Raw genomic sequence first — 27,883 nt, forward strand, 5'->3', positions numbered from 1 at the left:
GTGGAGGCAGGAAAGTGACAGACGGCCCTGCTCTGCTGCTGCTGTCGGGGGTTTCAGGGTGACACCAGCAAGGGTACAGTCTGAGACCAGAGGTGCCACTGGGCCTTCAGTCCACCACCAAAGGCATTGCAGTGGCCACTAAAGAGTTAACACGAGCCCCCGCAGACCTGGCCCAGCTCCGGCCACGGTGGGCGCAAACCCAGGACGAGACCGACGGACTGCAGCACCCCGCACAGCACTAAGGCTACGAGGAAGCAGTTCTGCCCCCTGCGCCCCTCCAGGCTCAATCTCTCCGTCAGCACCGGGAGCTGGGATTTACAGCATCTCGAGTGGCTTGCTGCTTTGCCCCTCACAGGGACAGTCGAACTCTTACAGCATCGATGAGCCCGTGCTTCTGCCTGCTGCACACCCGCCCTGCTCCCCTCCTGCCAGGCTGCTGAATCAGCTCTCAGCCGGGGGGCTCTTGGCTGCAGCAGTGGCTCAGAGGCAGCCTGCCAGGGCCTCCCCACAACCCATCGCTGAAAAAAACACTGCTAAACCCCCCACCCTGACTCCTCCCAAATCCTGAGCTAAGGCAGAGTCACTCACCTAACAAAAATCTTCTCCATCTCCTCCAGCCTGTACACCTCCTTCACCCTGTGTGCAGAGGGACAGAGAGAGGACAAAGGCTTCCTGGGGGCTGGGGGCGGGGGTGGACGGTCTTGTCCGGCAGCAGCTGGGAGGCAGGAGGCGGTGCCCGTCCTCTGCTTCGGGCCCCTATACCTCCGAGGGCACCCAGCCTGGCTCACCGCTGTCCCTCACACACATGCCCTGAGCTCAGAGCTACCAAACACCACCTGGGCCTGCCCCAGGGCAACTGGGGAGCACAACCATGGTTATGGAAGAAGGGTGAGGGGGCAAGGTCAGGCAGACGAAGCTGTCTCTGCCAGCATTCCCACCCCAGGTCACCTCCCCCATCGCCATGAGCAGAAGCACCAAGGTCAACGCTCATGCCCAGGTCTGTCGCCGTGGATTTTAGGGCTTCCTGCAGCAGAGTTACTTCGAAGCAGTTCTAACAAGCCTTTTACCATAGGGGGCAGGGGAACCCCTACCCAGGGCGCAGGGCTCCCCCACCTCTGGGGGCCCTTGAATACGTCTTTGGAACTGCTACTGGGTAAGGTCCCCAGGGACCCCAGCAACCAGACCACCAGGAACACAGGGAGGGTCCCTGGAAGGTGGCCCTCAGGACCTGGCAGACAGGGGATTTTACATAAAGTGTAAACAGACACCTCAGTCTCTAGTCATATGAAGCCCCAAAGGTAACAACCTCTGACCTGGGCGCAGCCTGGAAAGTCTGTTCTCCATCTGTCGGCTCCCTGACTGTCCTCATCCTCCTCTCCTCCCTCGGGGGCCTAGAACTTTCACACTACCTAACATGGCAACAAACTTTCTCTTTTTCACGTTCAGAAACTCCCATTCCCTTAGCACCCTTTTCTTACCTGAAAAAAAATGAAAAGGCCAGGTGATATGCTAATGACATTGGAGCGAAAGCGTGCGATTCACAAGGTGTGTGAGCACCCTCAGGAGCACGTGCATCTTAAACGGGGACACCTTAACCGCTAGGAATGAATCTCTCCTCTGGAGGTTGGCCCACTGGGACAAGCAGGATGGGGAGAGAGACTGGGGCGGAGACCCCTATCCTAGCAACCCCCCCTCCCCAACAATTCACACTCACCAAGGGTAGTCTTATCTAAAGCCAGCCTTGCCTGGTCCCCTCTACTGAGCTCTCCCATCCCCCACAGGACGGGGAAGCCGGTGCTGGCCACAGAGCAGCAATGGGGAACGGGGGTTTGGAAGGCGGAGACCATGTGCTCACCTGATGGGATTCATGTCAGGCCGACTGGGCTTGGAAACAGCTTTCACAAATTTCTCAGCAAGCTGAATTCTACAGTTCAAACAGAGGCTCTCAGAGGCAAGCAAAGGCGCCTCGACTAGCACCCCTGCCCCCAGGGCCTTTCCACGGTAGCCGTGAAGGAGCACTGGCAAGCGCGCAGCTCCCACCCCCAGCACCCCAGCACCCGCAGGCAGCCCACCCCTCCCTTCTCCACGGCCATCCTTTGCAGGCCTGCCCTCTCTCTGGGTTCTGACACCCTGTTCGCTCTGTCCTGGGAGGCTTTCCCGAAGTGTGCGTCGAGGTGTGTCCAGTCCCCTCCACTACAACCTCAAGTATCGTCTTTAGTGTAGGTGTCCGCACACCCCAACCACTGATACCACAGCACACCCCACAGAACCGCCTTAGGAGTGATGGCAGCAACACAGCAGTGTCAGATGTCCCTCCTTTTTGTCCCCTCCCCCCCAACAACTGATCAGGCATCCATCCACAAACAAGAGGGATCCAGATGAACTGAGAGAAACGGGACTACCCATGCTTAAGGCATGTTCTTTAGAGGCCCTTCCTCTCTCTATAAGGTTATTGTCTTGCTCAACCTTAACACAAACATCACTTCTGATCTGAACAGCTGTGGCACAATGGAATGTGCTGGTATCCATGGCCATCAAGGCCCACGCCCTAGCACACTCTGCAGTGCCGATATTAATTCCTCTCCCTGCCCCTGGAACCAGCCAATGGGTGGGAAAGGGAAACTAAGCCTATCTTAGGCAAGGAAGGCCTAGGTGAGGGGCCAAGCCCCAGAGGCTGCTGCCAGAGTTGCCCTGGCCTACCCCGCCCTCCCTACCCAGGGCCCAGGTCAAACCGCTGGTTAAAGTGCTGCTCCCGCACGTCACTGCCGTTCAGCACGAGGACATCGAGGATGTGGATGGCACTAATCTTCCGCTGGGCCTTCCCCTAGAAGGACAAGTACACTGCCCACCCTGCCAGGCACTGGCCTGGGGCCCACACTGCCCACCATGGCGTGCTGGCCTCCATTCTACCTATAGCCGGAGAAGGGAAGGACTCCAAACACAGGATATCTCTCTTGCCCCACCTCCCCAGCTCATCCTCAGCACCACACTGGCCCAGACTTCTGAGCAGGCAGAGATCTGAAGCTTTGGGTGACAAGCCCCCTGGAACCCAGGGAGAGGCGGCCGCCATGGCGCTCCAGCCGGAGCCTAGCTTCCCAATCTTGTCAACTGTCCCCACTAAGCGTTCTGAAAGTCACGTGTATGGCTGTAATGGCCAATGCGCAAGGGATCCCGGTAAAAACATCACCAGCAGCTAAAAACGACCCAGCAGGCCCACTAGGGCCCTCGCTGCCCGGAGATGATCGAGATCCCCTCTTACACACATGCGGACTATGGTCCTTCCTACCTGAACATATCATGGTTTAGAGCAACTACTCGAGGAGGAGGAATCATTACAAAGCCTTTCCCCAGCTCTGGGCCCTGTGAAGCACCACATACAACATAACCCAGTTAACTGAGGGGGGAGCTTAGCTATAAAGCTTAGCCGGCAGGGCCAGAACACGTGAGCAGAACCACCTCTGACCTCCCCTTTCAGCTCATGGACGATCTCCACAGACAGCAGAGTATCCCGGGGTAGCTCTGTCTTCAGGTCCAGCTTGACCCAGCGGTCTGACTGGCGGCCATCCCATGTGTAAATCTGAGACTTCTATGGGCAGAGAGAAAGGGCCCCATCAGGCAGGTATGGAGATCGAGCGGTGAGAGCCTCAGTTCTCAAAAGGGCTTTTAGTTGGCAGCTAAAAGCTGATGGGGCTGGGAAATGTCAGAAGAAAATGTCCAGGAGAGATTAGCCAATTATGCTTCAGCAACAGGGATCTGGTGGTCCTGGGGGGAGGGAGCAGGCCCAGGGCACCACTCAAAAGGCCTAAGTCCACGATGAGTGGCCGTCAGGAAAGATCAAGCTTGGTGTATGTATCTCTGAGGTGAGCTTACAGAAGGGTCCAGTGAGTTGGTGGGGGTGGGGGTGGGGGCAGAAAGTAAAAAGAGAAAAAGATCAAGTGTGAGAGAACACAAAGTAAGTGAGGGAGCAGAGATAAAGTTACACAGAGATACAAAGCAGAGTGGAAAGAAAGAGTAATGATGACTTTACCCAATTAAGATAAAGAATTGCCAAGGCTCGGGGCGCCTGGGGGGCTCAGTCAGTTAAGCATCCAACTCTCAGTTTCGGCTCAGGTCATGATCTCAGGGCCGTGAGATCGCTGGGCTCAGTCCTGGGTGTGGAGCCTGCTTAGGATTCTCTCTCTCCCTCCCCCTCCTCCCCCTTCGCTGGCACACACACCCTCTCTCTCGCAAAGAAAACGAAAAAAAAAATTGACAAGGCTTTCCCTTATCTTAGACTCCAAGGGCTCCAGAGCAAGACAGGATGACGAGGGATGGTGTTGCAAAGAAATGGCTGCATGGATTCAAGCCACATTAGCCTGCTGACCATCCTGCTAGCCTAGGAAGCTTAATATCACAAGAAAAGAAGCAGTGTTCCCTTTAGCAGTGCACAGAGATGAGTAAGCAAATGTGTGAATAAATTAAAAACTGAATGGATGAATGACACTTGGCTAACTCAGAGGAAGAAAGGAAGCGAAGCTTTAAGAAATACCTTCCCTGGGGTCAAAGCCCCAGCTCCTTGGTGCCAAGAGAACATGCACCAAGTGTGGCAGGCAGCTGTCCAGACTCCCACAGACCTAGACCAAGGTTCTACACCCCAACTACTAGATGGGAAGCCAGCGGCAGACTTACCCCCAGGCCAATGAGGAACTTCTGCTCGCTGCCAGACACCATGCAGCGGTAGTCGAGCACTGGGCGGATCTTCTCCAGGGTTTTGGAGGTGAGCAGTGTGGGCTTATAACTGAAGATGTCAATCTCAGTGCCCTGCAGCCCCGGGTCAGAGAAAACACGGCTGGGTTGGGGGAATGGACAGGTGCTCAGGAGAGGTGCCTGTATGGGGGTGGGGGCGGCTGGGAGAAGCGAGGGACAGGAGGCACTGGCTCTCTGAAGCATGCCCCCCTGCACCCCTGCTCTACCTAACCATGTGCTAACTGGGATCTAATTCCATCTGCTTGGAGTGTTCCTTTAGGACCTATTAGGACAGGCTGAGAAGGGAAAGAACACAGAGTCCCTGAGTACAGATCAATTTACCAGAGCCATAAGGAAATGTCACCTGAATATAAAAGCCACCCCTTCAATAAAACTGAAGGCGAGGACTCATCAGGAGTTGGTCTGAGAGCAGTTAAGTGACCTCTCCACCCCATTTAGAAAAATGTACATGTGCTACTCTTTTGAGGTCATCTTGAACCACATTCTCCAGTCCTTGACCCCACAAAACCAGCACAATGGCCCATGATCTGAGCCAGATTTAAATAAGCGCACAGAAAAGCTGGAAGTCAGGTGGTAGAAAAAAACAGGGCAGAAGAATTCCAGGGACCAGCTCACCAAAAACAGAACAGGGATTCTAGGGTTAGGCCAGCCCCACTGTGGAGCTCCCGATAGCCCCTCTTGGCCCTCTGCCCAGCTCCCCTGCCTAAGATCATCCCACACTTCACTGTCTCCCCTGCAGGCAAATTTCATGCGACCCTGAACTTGCCAGGGAGTGGTAGCCAACCCCACCCTTCGGGCAAGTGGGAATGCTGAGCACATCACATCTCAGGACAAGAATCTTCAGGCAACCCGATGGGCTTTTGGGGAACTCAACACCCTACACCAAAGGCTCCCACCTATGGTGGCCTTAGCCTAGTCCCTCAGAGCCCAGGAGGTGCCTACACAAGCCCTCTGGAGGCCAGGCATCTGGGGATCTCAGCAATACCTTCCACATCTAAAGTTAGGCCTCTCTAACTTTTTATTTTCCCCAGATACCAAACTTACCTGGATTAGCTCAAAGAACTTAGATTTGGGGTCTGAGGAAGAAGGAGCAACTCGAGCCTGGTCTGGGATCTGAAAGGAGACAGCAACGAGCTTTGATTTTCAAATGCACTTTCCACGAAGGCTGTCTGTGAGCACATGCAGGCGAGGGGATAGGTCCAGACGGGGGAACAGGCCATGGCACCTGACACGGGGGGCTGGAGAGCAGGAGATGGAGGTGGGTAATCCAGCCACTGCCCCACTTCGGGCCCTGCGGTGCACACCACAAAGGCCACTTCCCTCTCTCTGGGGCTCTCTGTGGGCAGTGTTGCTGTACAGAGCCCCAGCAGCAAAATGAGGCCTGGGCACCCACCACCCTTGCCCTTTCTGACCCAATTGCGGGACCACACGGACAGTGAAAGGGCCAAGAAGGTAACTCCTGATGATGCTGAGCCGGCCGGCTCTGGAACACCATAAGGACAGGCAGACGTGTTCACACGAGGGGAGACCCTAAGGTGACAGGGTTGGTCAATCCATTCTTCTCTACAGCCTCCCTGCCCTGGAGCAACAAGGGGCTGGGGAGATGCTCACCCCCCAAAGTCGAAGGCACTCTTTCCGGATCTCTGCCTGCCGAGGCTCACTCAGGGTCCTGAGAAAATGAAGCCAACAGTGATTAAAACCTCCAAGAGGTGAACCCCTCAGAACCCCAGAGAGAGGAAGCCCACATGAGTAAACGTGTGTGCACACACTGAGGCCGCACTGCCATCAGCTCAGGATGCTAACAACACTCACACGGCTCTGCCCCTTAAAGATGGGAGCTCAGAGGTACACAAAATGGGGTGACCTCCCCTTCCCACCACAAAGGGAAGGGAGACTACCCTCCTGATCACCCTGGATGCCAGAATTCCCCACACAGCCTTCTCTCAATTACCCATCAGCATGTTCTGGCTCCTCCTCTGCTGAGAGAGGCCACATTAAGTCCATCCCAGTGGATGTCACTATGTCCCAGAAAGCTGACTCAGTTTATGTTCACCCCCTACCAGAGGGTTGGTTTTCTTTGACCAGTCCTATCTCCCCTCTCTTGATCACTCTTTACTCCATGTCCCCTCAACATTATGTATTCTATTCATACTATGCCACTCTACATCCTCTGATGCACTACTACTAACTCTTCCTGTATCCTTCTCCTGGGTTACTCTTCTCTGCCCAAACACAAACACAACGTCTTTGAAGGCAAGGTTCATGCCATATACTTTTCTGGCATGCTTCACAGACCACAGCAGAGTAGAAGATAAAAGAGTAGATGTTTTAAAACGTTTGTTGAAATGAAATAAACAAAGAGCTTAGAGCAAAATAAAAAGATCTTTCCTTGAAGTAGATGAATTCTGGGGAGTGGGCAACACTTACGTGTCTTGAACAAACGCATGGATTTTGGCCAGAGCTTTGATCTGCAGACTACAGTGGCTAGAGAGGGGGGAAAAAAAAAGATTTAATTTCAGGATTACCACAAAAGACAGCCAAAAGACATCAAAAAAGAGTTCAGCCAGAGCAGTGCTATCTATATTTGGGGGAGAAGGGCTGGAGCCCTGAAAGAGAACTCCCTTGACCACACCCCAAGGTACAGTTACATGGGGCCTGCTTACAATAAAGCAGAATTGAGTCAAACCCTCCAGACACTCAGCTCCCAGGTCCTGCTAAAAGGAAGGTTCTGATCCCATCCTTAAAAATTTGAAAACAGTAGTGAACTAATTCTAAATAAAGCAACAACAAAATCCAGACCCAGTTCAACTGCAGACTAAACCCTATACTAATAGCTGCCCTTTCTACTTTAATCCCCAATGTTCTTTTACACACAATGCCTGGCATTAAATAAAAAAGTACGTGACATGTGATAAAGCAAGAAAATATGAGCAACTAGCAAGAGGGAAAACAATCCGACAGCACAAGATCCAGAAAATGGTCCAAATGTTAGAATTATCAGACGGGACCCCTAACTGAAAAACATGTTAAAGGATCTACCAGAAAAGATGTACAATGTGCACGCAAAATAGAGAATTTCAGCAGAGATGAAGAAACCACACTTCTAAAAAACAAAGATTCTAGAAATATATAATATTAGAGATGAAGAATCACTTTGATGGGCTTAACAGCAGACTGAAAACAGTAGAGGAAAGAATCCGTGAACCTGGGGACTGAAACACAAGACAAAAAAGTGAAAAAACACACCAGCACTGAAGCTCTACAGGACAATAGCAAACAGTTTAACATAAATAAGTAGAGTCTCAGAAGCAGAAAAAAGACTCAGACAAAATACTGACAAGATAATAGCCAAGAATTTTCCCGAACTGATAAATGAAATCAATCCACAGATCCAATGTCAAGAGAATCCCAAGCAGAATCAATACAAAGAAAACCATATATAAACACATCACAGTCAACATGCTGAAAACAAAGATAAAGGGAAAATCTTAAAGCAGTCAGGAAACAGGACACACAACATGCATAAAAACAGTAAGAATAATGACTGACTTCTCATCAGAAACAAGGAAGGCAGAGAACAATAGAACGTTATCTTTCAAGTCCTGAAATAGAAACATAGTCAACCTCAAATTCTATATCCAATGAAAATATCCTTCAAAGATGAAAGGGAAATAAATACATTTTCAAAAGACAAAAGCTGAAGGAATTATTCCAGCAACACTTGCCCAACAAAAATAGGCTAAAAGAAATTCTTTGGGCAAGAGGGAAATGATTCCAAATGGAAACCTGGCTCTGCAAGAAGGAATGAAGAACAACAGAACAGGTAAATAGGTTAGTCAATATCAGGACCTTTAAAAAAAAAATTAAATGGACAAATACAGGCATGCCTCATTTTATTGCGCTTCACATGACTGTACTTCACAGATAATGCATGTTTTTTTTACAAATGGCAGGTCTGTGGCAACCCTGTGTCAAGCGGACCTACTGGTGCCATTTTCCCAACGGCATTTGCTCATGTCATGTCTCCATGTCACATTTTGGTAATTCTCACAATATTTCAAACTTTTTATTATTATTTTTGTATTTGTTATGGTGATGTGCGATCAGCGAACGTTGGAGCCTGAAGATCAGACTGAATTGCTATAAAACTTTAAAAGATGAGGAGCTGCTTCTTATGGATAAGCAAAGAAAGTAGTTCTTGAGCAGGAATCTACTCCCGGTGAAGAGGTTGTGAAGACTGTTGAGATGACAACAAAGGATTTGGGATATTACATAAACTTAGTTGATAAGGCAGTGGTAGGGTTTGAGAGGACTGACTCCCAATTTTGGAAGAAGCTCTGTTGGTAAAATGTTATCAAACAACACTGCATGCCACAGAGAAACTGTTCACGAAAGAAGAGTCATTCAATGTGGCAAATGTCTTATTTTAAGAAATTGCCACAGCCACCCCAACCTTCAGTAACCACCACCCTGATCAGTCAGCAGCTATCAGCACTGAGGCAAGACCCTGTACCAGCAAAAAGATTACAACTCGCTGAAAGTGCAGACAATGCTTATCATATTTAGCAATAACGTATTTTTAAATTAAGATTTCTATATTGCTTTTTGTACATGCTATTGCACACTTAACAGACTACAGTATAATGTAAACATAAATTTATATGCACTGAGAAACAAAAAAATTAATCTGTCTTGCTGTATTGCAATACTCACCTTACGGCAGTGGTCTAGAACCAAACCCACAGTATCTCCGAGACATGCCTGTACCTTTAAGTCTCTTTAAAAGACAATACGGACTTTATAGTTTAAAATTAAAATAACAGCAAGGTAAAGTAGGGTTTATATGAAATAAGAACATGCATATACAAGTAAATGCATATTTACTCTGGTAAGGTTCTTACATTGTTCATGAAGTAGAATACTTTTTGAAGGTAAACCATGATAAATTAAAGATGCATACTGTAATCTTCCGAAACAGCGAAAACATAACACAAAAGGTATAAAAAAGAAAAAACCCAAGGAGATATAAAAGACTATTAAAAAAAAACACAAACTTTCCCCCCAAAAAAGGAAGGAACAGAGAAACAAAAAGAAGACAGGATAAACAGAAATCAAACCACCAAGATAGAGGATTTAAATCCAAACATATCAATAATTACATTCTATGTAACTGTACTAAACACTCTAATTAAAAGGCAGAGACTGTCACACTGGATAAGAAGGTAAGACCCAAGCATACGTTATTTACAAAGACAAAGACAGGTTGAAAATAAAGTAACATAAAAAGACAAACCAAACAAATACTAAGCAAAAGAAAGCTGATGTGGCTATATTAATACCAGACAAGGTAGATTTCAAGACAAAGAGTATTACTAGAGATAAAGAAGAGTATTTCATAATGATAAAAGTTCAATTCATTAAGAATAACAGAGAATACAGATTTAGAGACTAATATACCTCATGAACACAGACTCAACTTAATAAAATATTAGTAAATCAATACAGCAATATATAAGAGTGATACACATAATCAAACCATATCCAAAAACGCAAGATTTGTTTACCATTTGAAAATCACTCAATGTAACTCACTGTAATGGAATAAAGAAAAATAACATAATAATTTCTATAGATACAGAAAAAGTATTTGACAGAATTAAACATCCATTCATGATAAAAACTCTAAACAAACTCAAAATAGAATAAAACTCTGCCAACCTGATAAAGGACTCTAAAAAAAAAAACCTACCAACACCATACTTATTAAACAATTTACACTTAAAATCAACAATAAGGCAAGGCTGTCTGCTTTTATCACTTCAATTCAACATCAAACTGGAGGAATTAGTGCAATAAGACAAAGAAAAAAAAAAAACAGAGCTACTATATGATCAAGCAATTCCACTTGTGGGTATTTATCCAAAAAAACTGAAATCAGGATCTTGAAAAGATATCACATCCCCATGTTCACTGCAGCACTATGCACAACAGTCAAGATGTAGGGCGCCTGGGTGGCTCAGTTGGTTAAGCAACTGCCTTCGGCTCAGGTCATGATCCCGGAGTCCTGGGATCGAGTCCCACATCGGGCTCCCGGCTCAGCGGGGAGCCTGCTTCTCCCTCTGACCCTATCCCCTCTCATGCTGTTTCTCTCTCTCTGTCAAATAAATAAATAAACAAACAAAATCTTTAAAAAAAAAAAAAAAAAAAAAAACAGTCAAGATGTAGAAACAAACTAAATGTCCACTGACAGATGAATAAAGAAAATGTGGTAATATACATACGATGGAGTATTTTTTCAAATTTTTTATCTTAAGTAAACTCCACACCACATGTAGGGCTCAAACTCACAACTCCAAGATCAAGAGTTACATACTCTACCGACTGAACCAACAAGGCACTCCTTTACATACAATGGAATATTATCCTGACTTTAAAAAAAAAGAAATTAAGCAACATGAGACAACATGAATGAACACTGGGGACATCATGCTAAGTGAAATAAACCAGACAAAGAAAGACAAATACTGCATGATTCCAATTATGTAAGGTATCTGAAATAGTCAAATTCATAGAACCAATAAGTAAATTAAACATTCTCACAGGATACACAGTCAGTATAGAAAAATCAATTGTATTTCCACATACTAGCAATGAACTAGAAAATGAAATTTTAAACATACTACTTACATTACATCCAAATGCACAAAATTCTTAGGGATAAATTTAGCAAAAGATGTGTAAGACTTCTATACTGAAAACTATAAAACTCTGCTGAGAGACATTAAAGAAACTAAATAAATGGCCATTTTTTTATTTATGGATGGGAAGGTTCAATTTTGTTAAGATGTCACAATTCTCACCAAATTGATTCATAAATTCAATGTAATCTCCATCAAAACTCCAGCAGGCTTTTTGTAGGAACTGACAAACTGATTCTAAAATTACATAGAACTTCCAAAAAAAAAACCTAGACTAGCTAACAGTCTTGAAAAAGAAGATCAGTGCTGGAGAACATACACTACCTGACCTCAAGGTAACTTGTTTCAAGGTACAGTCATCAAGAGAATATGGCAAAGGACAGACAAACAGATTGATAGAACATGGGCGCCTGGGTGGCTCAGCTGGTTAAGCGACTGCCTTCAGCTCAGGTCATGATCCTGGAGTCCTGGGATCGAGTCCCACATCAGGCTCCCTGCTCAGCAGGGAGTCTGCTTCTCCCTCTGACCCTCCTCCCTCTCATGCTCTCTGTCTCTCATTCTCTCTCTCGCAAATAAATAAAAAATTAAAAAAAAAAAAAAACAACATTGATAGAACAGAACAGAGTGCTCTAGATATAATCAATCACACATATATAGTCAAATAATTTTCAACAAGAGTGCCAAAGCAATTAAATGGAAAAAGGAAGGTATTTTTAACAAATGGTGCTAGAACGGAGTATCTTTAAGGAAAAAAAAGAACTTCGACCCCTACCATCATAATACCACATGCAAAAATTAATTTCAGGTGGACTACAGACCTAAATGAATGAAACTTCTAGATGAAAACAGGAAAATATTTTCATGACTTTAGGCCAAGACTGTTTAGGGAAAAAAAATCAAATCACAAACAAAAGAAAAAACTGATAAATTAGATTTCGTCATCAAAATTTAAAAATTCTAGGCATCCAAACTGAAAGAAAAATAAGTAAAATTATCTCAGTTCACAGTTTTTTATGCAAAAAACCCTAAGATTCCACCAAAAACTATCATAACTAATAGGCAGATTTGACTAACTTGCAGGATACAAAAATCAACACACAAAAACCAGTCATTTCTATACACTAATAATGAACAATCTGAAAAGGATTAAGAAAACAACTCCATTTACAATAGTGTCAAAAAGAATAAAATACTTAGGAATAAGTTAAATCAAAGAAGTGTAAGACTTGTACATTAAAAGCCACAAAATGCTGCTGACAAAAATGGAAAAAGACATAAATGAATGGAAAGACATCCTCTGATCATGGACTGGAAGACTCAATATTGTTAACATGACAATACTACCCAAAGCAATCTACAGATGCAATGCAATCCCTATCAAAATCCCAGTGGCAATTTTTGCAAAAACAGAAAAACCCATCCTAAAATTCTTACAGAATTTCAAGGGACCCCACAGCCAAAACAATCTTGAAAAAGAAAAACAAATTGAAGGTCTCACACCTCCTCATTTCAAAACTTACTACAAAGCTAGAGTAATCAAAACTGTGGTACTGGCATAAAGACATAGAGACCAATGGAACAGAATAAAGAGCCCAGAAATATATGATCAAATGATTTTCAACAAGGGTACCAAGACCATTCCAAGAGGAAAGAACAGTCATTTCAACAAGTGGGTTGGGGAACTGGATAGCTACATGCAAAAGAATGAAGTTGGACCCTTACCTTATATCTACAAAAATTAACTCAAAATGGATCAAAGACCTAAACATAAAAGCTAAAACTATAAAACTCTTAGAAGAAAACATAGCAAAAAGCTTCATGATGTTGGATTCAATAATGATTTACTGAATATTACACCAAAAGCATGAGCAATAAAAGAAAAAATAAATTGAACTAATCAAATAAAAAACTGTATACTGAAGGACATAATCAATATAGGGGAAAAAAGAGCAAAGAATGAGAGAAAATACTTTCAAATCATGTATCTGATGAGGATTAATATCCAGAATATATAAAGAACTCTTACAATTCAACAATGAAAAACAAACCAATTTAAAAATAGGCAAAGGACTAGAATAGGCATTCCTCCAAAGAAGATACACAAACAGCCCAATATAAAAATATGTACGGGGTGCCTGGTGGCTCAGTCAGTTAAGCATCTGCCTTTGCCTCAGGTCATGATCCCAGGGTCCTGTGATCGAGCCCCACGCATCAGGCTCCCTGCTCAGCGGGGAGCCTGCTTCTCCTCTCCCTCTGCCTGCCAGCTCTGCCTACTTGTGCTCTCTCTCTTACCAAATAAATAAATAAAATCTTTAAAAAAATATATGTACAATATCATTAGTCATTAGGGAAATGCAATTCAAAACTATAGTGAGATACCATTTCACACCCATTAGGATGGCTATTATCCAAAAAACAAAAAAGAGAGAGAGAGAGAAAGAGACAATAACAGGTGCTGATGAGGATGTGGAGAAATTGGAACCCTGGATCATTACTGGTGGGAATATGAAATGGGGCTGGTGCTATAAAAAATAGTATGGCAGTTCTTCAGTAGTGGCACCATTTAAGCACAATTATTACATGATCCAACAATTCCACTTTTTGGTATATACAGAAAAGAACTGAAAGCAGGGGCTCAATTACCTGCACACCAATATTCAGAGAAGTATTATTCACAACAGCTAAAGTGTGGGGACAATCCAAATGTCCAAAAACAGATGACTGGATAAACAAAATGTGGTATATACAGATGGAATATATTATTTAGCCCTGAAAGGACTGAAATTCTGACACATGCTACAACATGATGAATCTTGAAAACATGCTAAGTGAAATAAGCCAGACAAAAAAGAAGAAATATTGTATGAGTCCACTTATATGAGGTACCTAGAATAGGCAAATTCATAGAACTAGAAAGTATAATAGAGATTACCAGGGGCTTGGGGTGGGGGAAATGAGGAGTTATTGTTTAATGGCTACAGAGTTTCTGTTTTGGATGATTAAAACATTCTGGAAATATACAGTGATGATGAATCCACAACAATGTGAATGACTATATTTAATGCCACTGAACTATACATTTTAAAAAGGGTCAAAATGGTAAACTTTATTTTATGTATATTTAACCACAATAAAAAATGATGAAAAATTTTTAAACTTCTGCTTATCAAAAGATACCATTAAGAAAATGAATAGGTATGTCACACATTAGGACAAAATATTCACAACACACATATTTGAAACCAGACTTGTATTCAACATAAAAGAGTTCCTACAATTTAATAAAAAGACAAATCAATTTTTAAATGATCTAAAGACTTGAAGAGACACATCATAAAAGAAACATACAAACAGCCAATAAACACATGAAAAGAGGTTCAACATCATTAGTTACCACAGAAATGCAAATCAAACCACGAAAGATACCACCTCACAGAAGGACTATTATCAAAAAGAAAAGTAGTAACACGTGCTAGTGAGGATGTGAAGAAAAGGGAATACTTGTGCAGTGTTGGTAGGAATATAAATTGGTGCACCCACTATGGAAAACAGTATAGAGTTTTCTCAAAAAATTAAAAATATAGAACTACTAACAGTCCAGCAATTCTACTTCTAGGTATTTATTCAAAGAAAACAAAACACCAATTTGAAAAGACCTATGTGCCCCTAGGTTCATCACACTATTATTTATAATAGCCAAAATATGGAAGCAAGCTAAATGTCCATCAATAGATGAATGGATAAAGAAGATGAATATATACAATGGAATATTACTTGACCATGAAAAAGGAATGAAATCTTACCATCTGTAACAATATGGATGGACTTAGAGGCTATTACGCTATGCGAAATAAATCAGACACAGAAGGACAAAAACCATGTGACTTCACTTATATGTGGAATCGAAAAAACAAATGAACAAATAAAAACAAAACAGAAAAAGACTTACAGATATAGAGAACAAACTGATGGTTGCCAGAAGGGAAGGAGTGGGGGGATGGACAAAATAGGTGAAGGGAATTAAGAGGTACAATCTTCCAGTTAAATAAATAAGACATGGGAATATAATGTACAGCATAAGGAATATAGTTAATAATACTGTAACAACTTTGTATGGTGACAGATGGTAACTAGACTTATTGTAGTGACCATTTCATATATGTATATAAATACTGAATCACTATGTTATACACATGAAACTAATACAATATTCAATTTAAAAAAAAAATATATATATATATATATATAAATAAAATCACAATAGTAGAACACTATACCCCCACCAGAATGGCTAAAATGAAAAAGACTAGCAATACCAAATGCTGGCAAAGATGTACAACAATCAAAATTCTCACACTCTGCTGGAGGGTGTATAAACTGGTACAAGCACTTTAGAAAACTGTATGGCATTATTAACAAGTTAAATAACACATCTAACTTATGACCTAGAATTTCTGTTCTTGGCCATTCATCTAAGAGAAATGAAAACATTTGTCCATCAAAAGCCCTGCACAAAATGTTTTAGCAGCTTTACTCATAACAGCCCTAAACCAGAAATATCATAAGTGTCCATCAACAGAAGAATAAATTTGGTATGTCCATACAATGGAATACTACTCAGCAATAAAAAGGAACAAACACCACATGAAAGAATCTCAAAAACACTATGGTAAGGAGAAAAAAAACTGACACAAAAGTGTCTATGTATGATTCCACTTATACAAAGTTCTAGAACAGGTAAAACTAATCCAGGATGATAAAAGTAAAAGTGGTTACTTCAGGATTGACTGGATGGACACAAAGAAATTTTCTGAGGTTAATGTTTTTTTTTTTTAATCTTAATAGAAATGTAGGTTACGTGGATACATGCATTTGTCAAAAATGATTGAAGTGACACATAAGATCTGCATTTCAATTATGGAATTACATATCAATCTTTTTAAGCAAAGAAAGAAAATGGATTTGATATAGGATTGCTTAAACACTGCACTATTGGGAACACTGAGAGTCCAGTTTTTTGTTTTTTGGTTTTTTTTTTTAAGATTATTTATTTATTTGAGAGAGAGTGAGCGAGAGAGAGAACATGAGTGGGGTGGAGGGGCAGGGGGAGAGAGAGAAGCAGACTCCCCACTGAGCAGGGAGCCCGACGTAGGGCCCGATCCCAGGACCTGAGCCGAAGGCAGACGCTTAACTGACTGAGCCACCCAGGCTCCCCTGAGAAGTCCAGCTCTGCCATGCATCCATACACGCTCATAGCAGATGGCAACACAGTTCAGCAAAAGAAGTCCAAAAACGTTACAAAGCCATGGTTTTGCTGACTCTAGACCGGTTCGGGACAGCATGCTGAAGCTCAGTATCTGCTCCACCTTGGTATCTCCCATCAAGATGAGAGCACTTATGTGGCAGTACTGTGCAAAGTTAAAATACTGTAGGATGATGGATAAATGGGTAAAGACTTCCTCTTCTGTGATTCTCCAGGGCCTATACCTTCAAACTTCTCTAGGAGTCGGGACTGTGACTTAGAAATGACCTTTCCAACGCCTGTTTTGCCCTGTGAGAAAGCACTTCTACTGACTCACTGCTACTATACAACTCTCCAACGTACCTCAGAAAACTTTTCTCTCAGGCCTGCCCACTTAGAAAACGGAACCACTGTCACTACTTTTAAATTATTACCAGTAACAGCAAGGGGGAAGGAGGGGATCAAAGAAGGTTTAAAACAAAACAAAACAAAACAAAACAAAACAAAACAGCATTCAGATCACCTGTCTGGGGAATTCATGAACTGGCAAAAAAAGCTTTAATACCAGAAATTTCCAAAGCATGCTGCATCCTTGCTTCCTGGCCATCTCCTGTCTCCGACAGGGAGCTTCACAAGGCAACAACCATGACAGCCTTTCACAGAAGCAATTAAAGAGCAGTTACTCCTGCCTCCAGGGACACAGGACAAGGCTGCTATCTATTAGTTTTCACTATCATCCTCAGGCTCCCATGGGCAGGGCTGTACCAACCAGGTTCCCACTGGCCACCCTCGAGAAGGGCATGGGGGTAGGACGAGAGTCCCCAAAGTCCCCAAAGTCCAAGGAGCCCTGGAACAAGCAGACCAATCCTAGTTACCAATTTTTTAGGATTGACAAAGTGATACTAAGAGCTAGTCATTCAGTCCTTCGTTCTCTGGTCTTCCTTGATACCCCAGTGGCATCAGCAAAAAACACCCGGTTTGCTTACCTCTCGTTGGATCGTATCATGTAGTCAGTAAATTCATGGTCTCCCTTGATCACCTCCAAGGGGACCACAAGGTTGACGTCAGAATCAGTGTTCTGCAGCTGGTTGAGTTTAATATTGACTGAGAAGAGGTAATCCCGCACATCATCTATGCCCACCTTCAGGCCCTTGCACACCACATACCTGGCAGAAGACACCCTGTCAGTGCACTGAGCAAGGGCTTCTCCCCCACATTCCTCCTCCCCAAACTCTTTGCTGAGTCATAAAGCTAAACAGTCTTAAGTCCATGCACAAAGAACAGCACACACAGACTCTGCTGCAAAAGTTCAATTCAATTCTTTCCTTTTGATGTTGGGCTGTATTTCTACCCTCTGTAGCAGTGGTTCCCAACCGCCCTGTGCCAGGCTGGCTGCATTACCATCACTAGGGAGTCTGTTAAATTACAGACTTAATTAATAGACTCTCCAGGAATGGGGCCCAGAAACCTGTGTTTTTAACAAGCCACCTAAGCAATTCAGACTGGCCACATCTTCTCTCACATTATGCAGGAGCACTGTGTACTGTGTCCCAACTGGGAAGCCAACAGTGCCCTCTGGGTGGCGGCCCCCTCGCCCTTGCCCAGTCCATGTCCCTCAAGGTGCCCCTTCTTCTGGTCATCTTCTCCTTCCTGGACCAAGCCAAGGATCCCCCACCTAAGTGTGAGGAATAAGGCTTGTGGAGAAGGAGGCAGAGGCTGAAGTGGCACACCACAGAACCATTAGGATCCGAATCCTGCCTTCTACTGGCTCTAACTGTATCCTTAAAATCAGGGTTTTAATGTAGCTTGAGTAGTTATGCCAGAGAGGTGCATCAGGATGTGCTGTTCTAGCATGCAGTCGACTAGTCTGATTAAACTGGAGAGGAAGGCCTCACCTCTCTGAGTTGGCAGGACGGCTGGTGACCGGCTTAAAGAGACACACTCGTTCGAAGCAGCAGTAGAGCAGGTAGACGAGCCCCACACTAAACGGGGTGAATAGGTCAAAGGTTTTACAGATGAAGTGGCCTCCTAGATTAGAGCAAAAACACCAAGAGCAGTCAGTGGGTTCTACCCCAGGAGGCAGTAAGGTAATCTCAGGGAGTAAGTGTGACAAAGCCAAGAACCCACCACCGGGGCCCGCTGAAAGAGGCAATTTAATGGGGAGACTCAGCTTTAGAGGGGACTTTGGGGATTCTACAGCACTTACTTCCCTCAATTCCTCATTTAGCCTCATTGAGTCACCTGATATAAGCAGTTTTTTTGTTTGTTTTACTCCCAAGCCCTGTACATGCTCTTGCCCAATAGGGCCTCTAATGAGTCCTAGGCTGGGGAGACAGCTGAGGAAGTGTCACCTGTTCGGACAACAGACAGCGCCATGAGGAACTGACAGAGCAGAAGCTGCTTGCTGAGGATCTCCTGCAGGTTCTCCTGCCCCTCCACTGAGAAACCCTGAAATGAGAGGATACGAATCAGAGCGGGAAAGAGACACGATGAGGACTTCATTCATCCCTACCCCATCTTCACTGAGACGTCTTCAAGTGTTTTCACTGACTTCCACCATCTGACTGATAAACACACAGCTCAGCGTTTAAATTACTTTGGCATGGTGGCATGTAGCCTCCTGGGTGAAGCTAGCACTAGGACCCAGGCGTGGTGAGTAGAACAGTGCCTTTCTGCTGCTTCATCGCTCCCAGGGGACAGAACCAAGTCTATTTTTCCAAGGAGATGGTCCAAAAAATTGTAAAACCCGTGTGGGAATCCAGGGGAAGAGTAAGGGAGGACAGAGGCAAAATACTGGCTGGTCACAGGCCAACTACAAGATAGGAAACAGAATGCCCTGGTCAGTCCAAGAGCCAGGGAGTGGTGTGACTACTCTGCTTGGGCTTACTCAGCCACTATGCTGATCACTGAACAGGCCCCAGTATGGTGACAGGAGAAAACTTAGCACTACTCTGACACTCACAGTAATCTTTCTCTGCTGACCAAAACCCCCTTCCTGTCTCAAGACCATGGAGCCTCTCCCTCCAGCTGTCAGGGTCTCTAGCCAGGGTGTTTGTTCAAAGAATGTGCCTTGCTATTCCTGGAGTGGTCTCCCTCCTTGTGAGATGCCAGCAGGGAGCAGAGAGCCAAGCTCACACAGAAGTAAAGGAGGCCAGCGGCTGGAGGAAGGAGGAGAGGAGAGTTGTTGTTTACTGGCTATAGAGTTTCAATTTCACAAAAAGGAAAAAAGCAGGGAAATCTGTTTCACAAAAACGTGAACATACTTAGCACTACTGAACTGTACACTTAAAAATGGCTGAGATGGTACACTGTGTTTTTTATCACAATAATTTTTTTAAAAAGTAAAGGAGGCTGACCTCTGTTCAGCTGGCTCCAGCCAGACCAGGTCTCCCTCACTCAGTCCTACAAAGGTAATAGCTAAACGACTCAGAATCCAAAATTGTTTAGCAATGCCCTCCAGATTTATGATGTTTCTCAAAATGCAGGTCTATTTGTAGAGTCAATCAAAAAAAAAAAAAAAAAGCCCAAGTCACCTGTCTACATCGCCTAAGCAGAAAGACAACCCTCAAGTCTGCACTCTGGCTGCCACATGGCACCAACTGCCTCCCAAGCACTAGCAGGCCCCCACATCTGCTCAGCGGGAGCAGCCCCTCCCTCTTTATCCCCCAAGCCTGTGTCTCTGCTGTTCCCTGCCGTGCACAATGCTTTGGTGAGCCAGGGCATCTTCAGATCCTATGCTGGCATCCTGCCCGTTCCTTCACCTTTCCACGTGGTTACTGCTTGAGAGGCCACCCAAGGAGCTCTGAGGCTCTTCTCAATTCTAGCCATGTGACCCTGGAGCAACTGCCACATTCTCTGTCATTCCTCTTAGAGTAAGTGGTGGCTTACTACAGAAAAGACTACCTGCAGCACCAGATTTCTAGGTGAAGAAGCTACAGTGGAATGCCCTCTGTACCTCAAGCAGCTGCCCAAAGAACAAGGCTCCCTGAATATTCACTTCAGCCCAACCACTGACAAAGCCTCCTGTGGGTTCCCCCAAGCTGCTGCCTTTGGTTATGTAGTCATCTGTCAGCCATCCAGAGGCTGAGGGGTGTAAGGACAGCCTCTACCAGGAGCTGCACCCAGGTGACAAATGATGGAAATGTTCTTTCCAATCAGTTTTGCCTGGTCCATCTTGGTCATGGTTCTCCCCTACCATCTCTTACAGCCAACCAAGGCCTCTGAGGAAGTGAGCCAAGAATCCACTTGCTCCAAGCAAAGATGTCCACAACATTACAACATTGACAAAGGAATCATTGAAAATATGTGCAAAAAGAATAAAAACATACATCATACATCCCTACTATCTGAATAGTGAACCACCACAGTCTGGGGCAGCAAAAGACCAAATAAAACAAAACAAACCTTTAACATGCTAAATCCCTAAAGCATCACCCTATGGAGAGAATATCACCTACCCCATCAGCCATCAGAAAGTGGACACCCTTGCGATCTGTGTTATCCAGGACGAAATTCCGAAAAGCAGTGATGTTCTCTGGGCGGGTAATATCTCCATCTCCATCAATCCCACCCTCACCTGGCAGGACACAAGAGTCACATTTAGCTCATCCACCCTGTGCATCCCAGGAGCTGGGACACAAGCTCTCTGGGGGCTGTGAACACAGGTTTTCCTCGAGGACCAGGAGAAAAGGCCCTGTGAGGAGCAATTCACTGCAGGATCTATCCTGCAAAGCTGCCTTGCAGTGATGGACCAAGAGGCAAAAACAGGGCCCTGTTGTAATAAAGCAGAATTCAAAATGAGTTGTCCAGCTAAGAGTCATCAAATGAAACAGAGGGCCTTCCTCTTCAAGACTGAAGTTGTGTTCAAAGCACCTACATTTAGAAACCAGTATCAATTTTTAAATAAGAACTGTTACGAAAGAACTTGGGATTTGCTGCCAAATCACAGCAATCAAGAAAGAGTGGAGGGGACTGCTGTGGGGCTGCTGAGCTGTTACCCAGTGCATCCCACCCCCGGTGCATGGTGCCGGAGATGGGCATGGGGTTTGTATTTGTTAATAACTGCCATTCTCAGCCAGAGACCAGGCAGTTTCATTATCTCCTGTCACCACAAGAGAAGAAAAGAGGATTTAATATGGTTTTGATGAGAGTTTTGCCTAGTGCAGTGTTTAACCTGCATCCTACAAGTGTGGGGGTAAAAAGGGACAGTCTAGAGGGAACCAAGACCTTCACGACATGGACTGGAAACCCCAGGCTGAGAGACCCAGTAAAGCAAACATGCCCAGTGGATAACTGCCTCTGACCTAGAGTCCCCACAGAGGATGGTCTCTCATCGCCCCCAGTACCCTCCTCCTCTATGTCCCTACCATAGTAGGGTTCGAAGAGCTCACTGGAGGCCGAGTAGAAGTCCTCCAGTTTGAAGTCATTAGGGCCCTTCAGAGTCATTCCGAAGCCCTTCGCGTGCCACTTCTTCCTCCACAGCACGTACTCTGAGAAACCGCCTGGGCCTGCGCAGACGTCAGCAAAGTACAGAAGCTCAGCTTCCCGGTCCTTTACCAGTGGTTTCTGCAAAGGCAAGTGGAGGACAAGGGAGGAAGGGAAAAAGTCTGGCTCAATGGGGAACAGGAAGGAGAATGCAGGGGGAGTAAAATGAGCCTTTCAGCAAGCACAGTGCAGAGCTCCCGCCGGGGCCACAACACCCAGGATATGTATCCTCCGTGGTCCCCGCCCTCTGGAGTTGCCCATCCCCACCTCAAAACACCCCTGCTGCCTTCAACCATAGGGCCCGGCTCAGACTCCTAATAAAAGCATCTTACTAGGAATCTGAGTATGCATTTTTATTTCTCAGAGTCTTTTCCTTACCATATCCTGCCTTACAAGAGTCCCACTGAGCAGAATAGATGCTGCATCCCCCACTTACAGACAGGGACAAAAAGACACCAAGACACAAAGCAACCTGTTCACAGCCTGTGTGCAAAGCTAAATCGGAATCCAGTCAGCCCGACTGCCAGACTCAGGTCTTCCTGTCCAAAGCCTGAGGGGCTCTAACACCTCCCTCCCAGGCACAGGGCCTACCTTTCCAAACCGCAGCCTTTTGCTCCCCTTCTCCCCTTCCTTCTTGGCTCTCCCTATTTTTTTCCAATTAACTTTTTATTTTGGAATAATTTTAGATTTACAGAAAACCCGCAAAGACTGAGTTCTCATATGTTCCTCATCCAGATTCCAATTTTGTTAACATCTTACATGGCCATTTGTCAAAACTAAGAAACCAACATTGGTACACTGCTATGAACTAAATTCAACTTGATTCAGGTTTCGTTAGTTTTTGTTCTGTTCTAGAATCCAATCCAAGATATCACAGTGCACTGAGTCTCCTCCTCTTTTGCACTCCCTTCCCCTGCCTTTGCCCCTCCCTTAGCCAGGTGCATGGGGCGGCAGTGGAGGGCTAGAGGCTGACAAGGAGAGGGAGAAGGAGACCCTGGTGTGCAGCCTCCGGGCAACCCCAGAGTACCCGCCCACCTCAGAAATAACTAAATTACAATAATCATTTGAATTTTTACTGGATTATAGGTTTGGTCACTCCGGTACCTTTTAACTCTTAATCTGAAATTTACGCTGAACCCAGCACTGGCCCATAGTTTCTCTTTTATACACCTGGTCATAAAGGGTGAATTCTACTTGTCCCAACCTGGCTCCAAGGCAGAGGGGATATACCATCTGCACTGGTGACAAGAGGTTGAGCTCTAGAACAGGTGACTACAGAGGACCCTGAGGAATATCCAGCGAGAAGGAGCTTAGGCAGCTCGGCCTTCCCTCTCCATAGGTTTGTCATGGCTGAGTACTTGTCCAGAGTTCTGTAACTGCTAGATAAAGATCAGAAAGCTTCAGGGGAAATAGTTTTAAGAAAGAAATGGAAAATACTAATGTTCACAATCTAGTCACTTTCTGGGTGAAAAGGGCCCTGCCTCTGCTGATAGCTATCCAGCTTTACCAAAACAGTGAAGAACTCTCTGGAGAAACTGACTTTAGCTAAAAATAAACTTCATCATCCTCTGACAAGCCCACCCAGGCATGCTGAGATATATCAGTTCTTTCTCTTCTTCTCCACCAATCTAGCCCAGTATTCTTTGTTCCTGAGCCATCAATTATTCACATTTTTGGATTATATTCATTTGCACACAAAAAAAGACCTAATGGCATTTGCTGAGAACATTATGTAGCGTTTTCTAGGCAGCACAGTGGTAATGAGGCAAGGGTCACAAGTTTAAGGCCTGCACACACTGGAAAAGAGGAAAAATAACGTTCTTTACCACTGGCCATGCCTAGCCCCAGGCTCTAGGCTTTCCCAGCGAGACACTGGCCCAGAGGAAGACTGGGTGAAGGAAGGAAAATGAATCAATGAAAGAATCTCACCTCCAAAAAGAGGGCGTAAGTATGATCTCATTCTTTGATTTTAGACATGTGGCCCTCACAGGTCACGGCCAGAAGGTCTTTTCATAGAACGGACAGCTAGAGTTCTCACCTCTGCCACTTATCGGCTGTGCAGTTAAAGGCAGCATATAATTTACACCTGTAAGCTTGAGCTCCCTCAACTGTAAACTGGGACTAATGTAGGTTCTCAAGGCTGTTGTGGGATTGAAGTACCATATGTCAAAGACGCTTAAAAACTATAAATACTAAACAAACATAAGATGATACAACATCCAACTGGATCAACTTCCTTGGAGTCAAAACTCTTGTCCTTTTCCATCGCCTCATGCAGTACTCCAAGCTCAGTGGGCACTTTTTAAGTGCTGTCTAATTTCCTCTAAGATACCATCGCAACTCAAAGATCCACATTCAGTTTTTGTCTCCTGTAAGGCTTCACAGACAACATTTACTTACCTCAGCAATATCCCCAGGCACACAAAGCCCGCACATAATGTTACGGTTTATTATATGCTAGCATATACCCAAAGAATCTAAACTCCCTTTTTTCCCTTGTCTCTTCCAATTCTTGTTTACAATTTGTTTCCCCACCTAGTCTCTTTTCTCCTTTCACCACAACCCAAAAAACCAGAATGCCAGTGAAAATCCTCATAATCCCCTCTGCCACCCACCTCCAATCTCCCCACACCTACCCAAGCTTCAAATTCTCCATGCTCTTATTCTAAAATTTGCCTGATCCAAGAACCACTGAGACCCTAGCAAACTCGGGTGTGTGTCTGGGCCTTCAGCCACTCCCATCTCTGCTGGTAACTGCTCTAGAGCATCTCTGCTCACCTAAAAAACACACCAAGCCTGCTGGGCTTGGCTGTCACTCTGGTCCTCAGGGGAAAAGAGAGAAGAAAACACTAGGGATGGAGAGAAATCACTTTTTATAGTGGAGTGCAGAGAAATATCTCTGAAAGGGCAATTCTCCATGGCCACTAACAATCAGTTCAGGTCAAGAAGGTGCCTGAAGCGTTACAAACACAGCTACCTTTTCCTATGTAACTAACATCTCCACCCTTGACCTGAATGGTACAACCCTGGTGCCTCCTTCACTTTCCTGACAGCAAAAGACAATAACCAGATCCCAGCTGCTGGAGGCGTTTACATTCAAGAGCCCAAAATGATCCTGTGACTTCCCAGCAGCTTGACAGAGCTCCTCTGCCAGGCAGGGGTTTAAAGGAAATCATTTGGAGCTCAGAAAATTAAACCAACATTGTATCAACCTAATTTTCTCAAGATGCTAATTCCAAGAGCCCTTTTGTGCTGCCTGCTGGTCCTGGAAAACAGGGAGGGAGACCTGGGAGAGAGAAATGAGTACAGGCTGGAGGGGTCCAATGCCAGTTTTGCCAGCATGGAGGGAAGCAGTTAGGCAGGTGGAACTGAAACATTAAAGAATTTGGAAAATAAGTTCCTTCAGCGGGTAGATAATCAGGGGGCCTAGTGGAAGGAGAGTGAGTGAAGCAGAAACAGGTCTGGGTACAGCTGGCTCCTGACCCTTCACTGTCAAAGAGAACTAACTTTCTGGGACTGAGTAAAAGTGCTTTGAAACCCTGAAGGGAATGCTAGAATGAAATTTCCTTTTTTCTTTCTCTATCATTATGGTGTGTCTGTGTTCAGAGGAATGAGATGTAGCAGAGTAGAAAATCATTTTGCTCTACCACTTCTTGAGAAGGGCCAAAATCTAGTAATTATGATCCCACACAAAGCTGGTTCAGAAAGGCAGAAAGGGAAGTGGCCACATCTGAAATCACAGATCTTAGAACTGGAACAGATCTTAAGGGCCTCTGGTCCTCCCCCAACCCTCTGACACGTTAGTAGGGCTCATTTCAGGGATGAGGCAGATGAGGCCCAAAGAAGGGATGAACTTAAGTGACATCACCTGCGATGTGAGTGCTGTACTTCCTGCCCCACAACCCCTCACTGAACAACACAGCCTAGATTTTCAGACAGGATACTGATTTTAAATAGACCAGTGAAAGGACCCAGGTGCCCACATTTCATTCAATACTCATATCACATTTCCCCAAGCACTCCCTTCTCATACCAGCCACAACACCCAATCAGATGATGTCACAAGTTTGAATTTGGAAAACAGGTTCACTGTAATGTCCACATACTCACCCTGGCAGCAACTGAAAGGCTCCACAGAAAGGCTTTACAAACATCCCCACCCTGCACCCTTGCCAGTTCCCGAATCCACCAGAACGTCCAGAACCTAAGTGCCACGGGGGAAGGGATCACATCTATCTCATTCAAAATTATATTCCTGGTGCCTGGCACATGGTAGGAGCTGGATAAATACAAGTTGAATGGATGCAGGAGGAGGGCCCACGCTCTATCTCATACCCTCCCCCTCCCTGCTCCCTAGGCCTACAGATGTCACAACTGCTGATTTTGCCCAGAAATGTCCCTTTCCACTGCTGCAAGCCCTACCCTCCTCCACCTGGGGTGAGCAGCAGGATCTGCAGAGTTGGGGGCTACAATTCTGGGCCTGAAGCCCTAGAGACAACTGCTCACTGGAGCATCCCTGGGACCACAGGAAGCACCATGGGACCTAATTTGAGAAGCTCAAAGCAAAGTCTCTCTCATAGAGCAGGAATATCCTCCTAGCATTGCACAAATGGCAATTTCTGGGCCACTGAAGCGTAAGCCCATTTAGCACTATGAATTCAGACAAAGAATCTTGTTCTCACCCCACAAGAGTCCCGTGGATTTGTAAACATGCGATCAAACACAAAATCCATGTTAGCCATCTTCATCGCTGCCCTGAAATAAAGATGGAAAAACACAATTCAATACACCAGATGTATGGAAAGCTGAGGCTGAGACGAAAAGGTAGAACAGTGCATGTCAGGGGAGGGCAGAGGTGGGGAATGTCAGCAAACCTGTTTAAGAAGAAGACTCCTCGGATCATCTCGTAGGGATTGGCCCGGGTCCGAGCTCGCCGCATCTCCTCCCCATCCAGGACATCAAACACACTCTGCCCAAAGAGAATCAGAACCTCGAGGTGAGCATCACCCTCCAGGATGGGACAGGGGACTTAAGAGCTTGAGGAGCCCAACTTAGCCCTGGAAGAGCTACAATACTGCTGCATCCCAGCTCTGAAGTGACCAGTTGTGTGACCCTAGACAAATTGCTCAATCTCTCTGACCCTCAACTACCTCACCTGTGAAGTGGTAATAAATAAATAAATAAATAAAATGTAAGCATGTCCCTGCAAAGTGGTTAATAAATGGCACCTGTGGGTAGGCACAGAGTCACCTGTTGGCATCACAAATCCTCAGAGCAAATCTCTCTCCACTCCAGCAGCAACTTTCCAAGGGACCAGAGTACTGATATTAAGGCTCACTCAGAGGGCAAAGCAAACCAAGACCAGTGTTTTGTGATGGCACCTACCCACACAGTAGGGATCCCTTTTCCCTTCTCCAATTTTCTCCCTGAGAAAAAAAAAAGCCTCACTTCACCTGAGTTCCAGTCACCTTAAGGATATTCCCAACCCTCTGCCTGCAAAAAAAATTAATTTGGTGAGGCTGGGCTGAGGCTTCTTCTCCAACCCATTTCTTCCTCAGAGTTTCCCTGGCTCATCCTGCCCTGGGCAATGTACTTCCTGACACAAACTCACACCAAAAGCTATCAAGGAGAGACTAACATTTGCCCAGTGTGTTAGGAGCTTCACACTGACTATCCCATTTAATTCTCACAACAATCCCGGGAAGTATTTTCT

At 45.1% G+C, this 27,883-nt stretch overlaps 1 protein-coding gene and 1 long non-coding RNA gene across 5 annotated transcripts in view; one reads left to right on the plus strand and one right to left on the minus strand.

The window, feature by feature from the left end:
- Positions 1-27,883, minus strand: part of CMTR1 (cap methyltransferase 1) — a 51,453-nt gene that overhangs the window by 3,310 nt on the left and 20,260 nt on the right. For 2 of the 4 annotated variants that reach the window (XM_078055386.1, XM_078055389.1), the window contains 15 exons: positions 27,045-27,139; positions 26,853-26,925; positions 22,053-22,251; positions 21,144-21,262; positions 19,038-19,134; positions 18,582-18,714; positions 17,673-17,852; positions 7,174-7,230; positions 6,358-6,415; positions 5,791-5,859; positions 4,669-4,866; positions 3,464-3,586; positions 2,733-2,824; positions 1,856-1,924; positions 589-636 (listed from right to left, as the gene is read on the minus strand). In XM_078055386.1, the coding sequence (XP_077911512.1) occupies positions 589-636; positions 1,856-1,924; positions 2,733-2,824; positions 3,464-3,586; positions 4,669-4,866; positions 5,791-5,859; positions 6,358-6,415; positions 7,174-7,230; positions 17,673-17,852; positions 18,582-18,714; positions 19,038-19,134; positions 21,144-21,262; positions 22,053-22,251; positions 26,853-26,925; positions 27,045-27,139 (1,610 nt within the window). The remainder of the gene's footprint in view (positions 1-588; positions 637-1,855; positions 1,925-2,732; positions 2,825-3,463; positions 3,587-4,668; positions 4,867-5,790; positions 5,860-6,357; positions 6,416-7,173; positions 7,231-17,672; positions 17,853-18,581; positions 18,715-19,037; positions 19,135-21,143; positions 21,263-22,052; positions 22,252-26,852; positions 26,926-27,044; positions 27,140-27,883) is intronic. The other 2 variants (XM_078055387.1, XM_036074356.2) reach the window with 2 other exon arrangements.
- On the plus strand, positions 19,129-22,508 carry LOC144379087 (uncharacterized). The gene is made up of 2 exons (XR_013441271.1): positions 19,129-19,338; positions 20,894-22,508. It is a non-coding gene; the product is annotated as an uncharacterized LOC144379087 (long non-coding RNA).

Source organism: Halichoerus grypus, chromosome 9, assembly GCF_964656455.1.
Source record: "Halichoerus grypus chromosome 9, mHalGry1.hap1.1, whole genome shotgun sequence".
NCBI classification, from domain to species: domain Eukaryota; kingdom Metazoa; phylum Chordata; class Mammalia; order Carnivora; family Phocidae; genus Halichoerus; species Halichoerus grypus.